Below are 7484 nucleotides of genomic sequence, written 5' to 3' on the forward strand. Positions count from 1 at the left end.
AGTATCTCATGAACTGTGATAGTTAGCCAGTTGAAAATTCTACAGATTATTTATTTCTATTGCCACTATAACAAAATATACTAAAAACAGAATAAAATAAATATTTCTTTCCAATCTCGAGGTTCGCATCCAATCACCGAAATTAAGCAACGTCGGGCGGGGTCAGTACTTGGATATGTGACCGTTTTTATAGATATTGTACTTCCTGTGCGAGTCCAACTCGCGCTTGGCCGATATGCGACACAAAGCGAGATGACATTCACAATGCCCATACCTTTTGGACGTAGTTTAAGACGTACCCGGGTCCAACTATATGCTCGTTTATGTAAATTTATAGGTAGACACTTAGGAATAAGTAAATAAAACCATAGAGAAATAAGAAGTTAGCTTATAGTGCTCACTCCATTCATCAGTTTTAGTACCAAAACGCTTATTTTTTCGTAGTCGACATCTATCATCGAGTAGCGGAATTATCAGTACCGCTACAACAATAGATGTTACAACGAACGAAAAGTCTAATGCTCAACCATTTACAGCTAATATAAATAAATAAATAAATAAATATTATAGGGCATAATTACACAAATTGACTAAGTCGCACAGTAAGCTATTGAGCTAAGGCTTGTGTTGTGAGTACTTAGACAACGACATATATAATATATAAATACTTAAATACATTTAAAACACCCATGAATCAGGAACAAATATTCATGTTCATCACATAAATAAATTCCCTTAGCAATATTTGAAATCGTTGCAGAATTATCTTGGTCTAACTCTCAAATAACGTATGTGTCCAACAGCCATAACCGTACACAAAACTATTAATATGACTTATTCTAAAGCGACGATTAGATTAGCAAAAAGTTGCATGCAATTTACGTTACATTGCCGACTGCCAAGGTAAACTGCATTAAAAAGTTTGACCAGATACCGCAATGTAATAAAAATTGCATGCAAGTTCTTGCTAGTGTAAACCTCGCTTAAATCATGAGACTTGCAGAATCTTTGATTAAAATTCGAAGAATGAAATACGATAACGATAAGTTCTGGTTTAGATATCGTTTGTATGTCGTAATTGACAGAAGCAGCTCGATTCGGGCAAAGAATGTCACTTTGACGTTAGAAATATCGTAGATAGATTTTATTGGGTTCACAGCGGAAACGAAATAAACGTCAATTTTAACATGTTTAGTTATCGATCTTTCCAAGATCTTAAACTTGTCTTAATCATTTTTTTTTTCTTGGGATTATTCATTCTTGGAATCGGGCCGTAAACTATTTAAAACAAGACTTGTTTATCAAGCGACACTTCCGATACCCGGCTTCCTTATTTCATTAACTAAGATTAAACCATTTCGCAAGAAATTGCCTCGGCTAACTATCGAGACGCCCCACCGCGCCAGTATTAAAGCATTATAAGCTGTAGCAATTTTAATTTAGGTTAGACGAGGGTTCTAGAGCTGGCGCACACCAACTTTTTTCCGATAATATTTAGATTAAAGTATTTTTTTTTAATAACGTATTCAGTTAAGGTGGTTCGATTTCCATACAAAAAACAATTGCGTTTTACTAAGTTATCACACATATTACACAGAAATCACGCAAAAGAACGTTACATTTTTATCAATGTAACGCCAAAATAACGGTTTTTGTGTGATTTCTGTGTAACAAAGTTTTTCTATCAATTTAGCGCAAAAGAATATTCGAAAGTAAATAGATGCGCACATGTTTATGTAGTAATAGTGTTTATTGACTTTAAAAAAAACGAAATCGTTTTTTGTATGTAAACCAAACCACCTTAAGATAATCTTGCCTGCTTATCACCCCTGAAAGTTTGAAGTTTTAATGTCCAAAAAATTTAAACATAGTACCTAGGTCCTAACAAAAACTCCACATTAGAATTAAATAAAAAAAATATGTTAAGTTTTTTTTCTATACTACGTCGGTGGCAAACAAGCATACGGTAAGCAGTCTCCGTAGCCTATCGACGCCTGCAACTCCAGAGGAGTTACATTCGCGTTGCCAACCCTAACACTCCGCACCCTCGTTAATTTCTGTGGCAACCTTACTCACCGGCAGTTGGGCTCTGCTCTAGATCTGGAATGACATCCGCTGTGCTGTATCCTACCACACAAAGCGAGATGACAATCACAATGCCCATACCTCTACATAGTTTAAGGACACACCCGGGTCCATACAATAACACTGAGATATTAAGAGGATAGCTGTGTTGGTATGCCATTTACCTACGTACAGTAGCTAAATACAGTAGCTCCTCAGCACTAATTCTTCTTCTTTCTATTCGTCTTGCCATTCTTCGAATTTCTCTCATTTATAAAATCTCACTGCGCATAGTAGCTCGGTTACCGCGATATTAAAAGGGATCGCTTTAAATCTAAAGTCTAATCTCAAGCTGACGTTATTCGCTCACAATCGTGCGAATTGAATTTTTTAACACACCAGTGTAACATGAGCTCGATATTTATAATGTATTTATATATCACAAAATGACACGATGACCATATTGTTCAAAAGTGCCTTTCCATCACTAAACAAAAGAGAGGGAAGGGCAGGCCACAGACCACGTGGATGACTAACGTCCAAAAGGACATGAAAAAATGTGTCGACGATGCAAAACAGCGGAATAGATGGCGCCTCAAAATTAAGAAAGCCGACCCCGCGTAACGGGATAAGGCGAGAACCAAGAAGAATAAGAGATTATATCACAAAATGTGGTAATTCTCAAGTCGCATCGACCGGCTCTCGGCGACCCACTAGATTCACACGATGTTCATTTTTCCCGTATACGAGACTATATCGAATATCCTAGTGACAGCAAAATTTGTATGATAACTTTGAAAATAGATTTTCCTGCATACTTAGACGCCGTATGAAAGATATTGAAAGGTGCTATACACAGTTTGCTTTAACTATGGCCCCGACGGAAGACCAGCGTTAGCCCAGCCAGGCTAGCACCATGCTGAGTCGGGACCATTTCGTGGCTTATATGTTATGTTATGTTACTTGTTGTTTTCTTTTATTTTGCAACGAATCTCTACTCTACTCTACTCCGATATTCGATAAAATCTCGTATACAGTATACGGGAAAAATAAATGCTGTGTACCTGGTCTTATGTTCGTCCATTTTGTCAAAGGCCGCCATCACCACGGCCAGCGCGTCGAAGTCCCCGTAGGTTCGTGTTTTCTTTCACTCTAACTGAGCGTAAGTGTGAGCGAGACGGATGTACGTGCTCGGGACCGCGGATATTATGTTATTGACTTTAATTTGATGTAGTACCTAAGTTTTAACAAAAAAAAGTAATCGATGAGAAGCATTTTTCATATTTTTAGCTTTTATGTATACCGACCGGTAGAGACCCTGCCTACGAAGCCGATGGTCCCGGGTTCAAATCCTGGTAAGGGCATTTATTCGTGTGATGAGCATGGATATTTATTCCGGCGTGATGGGTGTTATCTATATATTTAAGTATTTATAAATATTTATAATTATATTATATATATCGTTGTCTAAGTACCCTCAACACAAGCCTTATTGAGCTTATACTGTGGGACTTAGTCCATTTGTGTAATAATGTCCTATAATATTTATTATTATATATTTTATTATTATTACACATTTTTAAAGTGAGTTTTAGACCTATGTTCGTGATTTTTTTCTATCGAGTGAAAGTCAAACAATCAGGATTTTAATCAATGAAGTCACTAGAGAAAATCCTCATCATTGCTGTTTACATTTTTGGCAACCGCATTGTGATCTAAAAAACGGTACGATTTTAAAAAAACTCCGCTCTGAACCTACGGTACCTTAAGTCACACGAACCCGTCGCTAAAGCCACTCTCATACGAACGAAGTTATGCTCTCATTAAAAAAAAAACGTTCATTTTATTTCAGAATATTGTTTTAAAATGAGAGCGTGACTGTTAATTCCTGTCGCTTGCCATAATGACGGCTTGACAGGTTATTCCTATAAAGATACAAGCATGTTTTGCGGGCTACATTGGTTACCTTAATTTCTCTGGTATCCTCGTTTGAACCATTCAACAATATAGTATTCACTGCTCTTACATATTTTATTACACAATCTAGCTGATAGCTAACTCCTGCAAGGACTCCAAGCTAGGGCCGTAGGTAGGGGAGCTCAATGTGAGTGTAAACAAAGATAGGTTGAAACACCGTCAATTTTGAGATCTATAACTGTCTTCGAGCAACGCCGGCTTCCAATCCGACACGTCGAAAGGGAGGAGCTCAAGCGGTATCATACCGTACAAATAATTCTGCCATTTTTTGCGAGGAGATACGTGCTCACAGTCGCACTTCTCACTCACTACATACGAAATCCAATCTGTAATGACGACACAAATACCTAGAAAATGACATACTTCAATGACAAATCTTCCACACCTCGATCTATGTGTACGGACGAGTCACAATATGCACCGCCCTAGGTACAGTTATTTAGTTATTTTTATTTAAAAACAAATCAAAGTTACTAACTATTCACTATTTATACAAAATAACATAAAAAAGGTTTTCCCGACCAGCGTTTAAAGACATAGTGTGCAGTAACAGCCCAAAAAGACCGAAGCCTGTGCTAGGGCTAATTGCAAATAGGGCTAATTACAAATCTTGCGACATACTCAGAGAGAGTTGTACCTATGCTTCAGCAGAGGGGATATAGCACGAATGCCGTCTCCCTTGCCGGTGTTGCTCGAAGATAACTGTTATAGAGCTGTAAGAAACGATGTTTAACCGCGTCCCACCATCCACTGGTACCTCAATATGTGTCCTTGCCTCAAGACTGGTAACATGTCTCAACTTTGAAACATGTTTGCCCGATGTTTCATTTACCCACTTTTTATTTGACCGAAAGCGTGCTTTTCAAAAACCGTTAAATTTTTCAAACTTTTGAAAAAAGCATCATGTAGAAATCTTCGGGTTCGTTAAGGTTTGATTGGTGAATTCAACGGTTTTTAGAAAACACGCGTTCGGTCAAATGAAAATTTCTGGATTTTAATAATCAGAATTAAAATTTTCGGAGATGAGATAGGTAATCCTCAAGAGGATTATAAATACTGACGTTGCTGCGATGCGACTGCTACAATATTGACATTGATTCCACTTACCTCTCTTTTTTTTAATACTACGGTGGCAAACAAGCATATGGCCCGCCTGATGGTAAGCAGGATGGTTTTAACTCATATGATTCTTGATGGAGGTAAATCAGCCATTAAATAGTCGGCAGGTTTTGGGTTAGCCTTGAAGCATTTGTGACATTTACGAATTAATCGTTTAATGACAGTCCGAGAAGACAAAATGCAGAATTGTTTACGCAGTAACAACAGTCGCACGGGCGGGGCGTTATATGCAAATTTAAATCATGATAATAAATATAATAATCTATCAACAAAGTTGGTCTCCCCAGCTTCCTTCCCTTTTATTCGGTGATCAGTCTATGCTGGTTACCCGTTTCAAAGGTGTTCTCGCACTAGGTAAGCCGTTGCGAATTCACCACACCTCTGGATTAAACCATTAATCTCTAGGTGATTTTGCAAAGGAGCGGTTCAAAGCATTTATAGTCGTTTGATAATCGCGCGAAGCGAAATCAGTTTTAAAAAGATTTACTCGAAAAAAGACTCAAATTATACCGTCCACGAGCACTGCATCTGCGAGAAGACAACATGCATCACGGTCTGCCAAATTATACAACGTTATCAACGAATATTTATCCTACTACATCATATGAGGGCAAGACTAGGGGGGTAAGATTAAGAATTCATAACCTTTTGTAGATGAGCGGTTTTCTGTTAATACAGGTATCTTGAATACTTAAAAAGAGGCACCAGCACATTTTATTTTATTTATTTATTTAATTAACTCGGGTATCGAAAGTCTCGCTATGATAGTTGTTGTTCACATAGTTGAATTGGCTTCACTAGGGCTGCTCGGATACTCGATCTGTATGTTATAGATATAAGAATACGATCATATTACTTACTCAATACTGTTGTTCCAGATAGTGATCGACGCCGACCGCCGCCGGGGCTTGCTATGAAGCGCAAACTATGCGCGGGTCCTTCGTTTAACTTCTCATGCGAAGACGACATGGAGGAGCTGAATGTGGTAAGCTATCTTTTTCTTTCTCTCTATTTTTTTACACACTTACCTACTTATCTCTATCTCTCTCTTTCACTTACTCACACACACGCATACACACTCTGTCTCTCCCACCAAACATAACGCTAATAGCCATCTCTTTACTACACTGTACAATAAGATCCGAACAAACTTATAATGTCAATACAGGTAAGTGTGGCTGCGGGATAAGTGCGGCCTTCATATCGGGGTCTTTTTACAAGCCTTTATTTAACTTGCAATGTACCTATGTATGTTTAACGGGTTAAATTTTGCAAGTTATAGACCGGAAGACCTACAATAAGACCCATTTCCCGGTTTGTGATAAAGGTGAAAATTTGAATACACATGTTAATTGGGTGACAATGCATTTTAAGGTACCATCGAGCTGATCTGATGATAAAGGTAGGGGGTGGCCTTGGAAACTCTGAGATAAAACAACAAAATCTAACTGCGTTTGGGTTTTTTACAATTGTCTTGATGAGTACTATTTGCCTATTTCAAGAAAAGTACAGCTTGCATCAAAAATGAAATTTTTGACAATAATTTATTACTCGTAAATTAGTGTTTATTGCGAGTTCATACATGGCCACTAAAGCCAGAAGCAAGAAGCGAATGTATGAATCAATGGGTAAACAAGTCTCAATGTAACGGCCCAGCCACACTTACCCATATGCCATACTTATCCGTATTGACCTTATGGTCATTGAATTTGCGCATAGAACACAATATAATTATAATTTTTACGACTTGAATAACGTAAAGTAATTGCTCTGTTTCATTCTTGGAAGTCGCTCATAGCCTTTCTGGCAACTGTCTAATTTCAAGAGATTCATTCACTTTCTATTTACACCTCCACGAGTTTAATACCTTTGTCAAAGTTTATAGTTTATAGAAATCTACATGGATATACTATACAAATTGGATATTTTAAATGTTTCAATAAAAGCAGCCGCCAGATTACGTAACTAAGCGAAAATGGTCTAAGAGGAACTTTCCTAACTTTGATGATAATTGGCATTTGCTGACTTTGGATGAGTTTTCGTTTTGTCAACTGTAGATTCTAATAATAACGAATTAAAAAGTTGGAAATCTCCTTAGAGACTATGACCATTTTCGCGAAGCAGCGGAATCTGGTAGTTTCCATCACTGACTCATTTTAAAAATCCATACAGAGTGGATTTGAGATCCAAACAAAATCGATTGAGAAAAAAACTCACTAATAGAGGTAGTGTGCAATGTAGTTGTACATAACTCGTACAGTCAGATCAAACTAGGCTGGCAGCGATTTTGATAGTCAAAACGGTGAAAGTGTTATTTTAATCGT

The 7484-nt window shown here is 37.5% G+C and overlaps 1 protein-coding gene across 2 annotated transcripts in view; it reads left to right on the forward strand.

Moving 5' to 3' along the window:
* Positions 1-7484, forward strand: part of LOC133520838 (uncharacterized) — a 96807-nt gene that overhangs the window by 62538 nt on the left and 26785 nt on the right. The window contains exon 2 of one of the 2 annotated variants that reach the window (XM_061855523.1): positions 6039-6145. In XM_061855523.1, coding sequence (XP_061711507.1) covers positions 6074-6145 — 72 coding nt within the window. In that variant the 5' untranslated portion in view covers positions 6039-6073. Of the gene's footprint in view, positions 1-3420; positions 6146-7484 lie in introns of those variants that run through there. The other variant, XM_061855524.1, reaches the window with a different exon arrangement.

The sequence above is a fragment of the Cydia pomonella genome, chromosome 8 (genome assembly GCF_033807575.1).
Source record: "Cydia pomonella isolate Wapato2018A chromosome 8, ilCydPomo1, whole genome shotgun sequence".
Classification (NCBI taxonomy): Eukaryota; Metazoa; Arthropoda; class Insecta; order Lepidoptera; family Tortricidae; genus Cydia; species Cydia pomonella.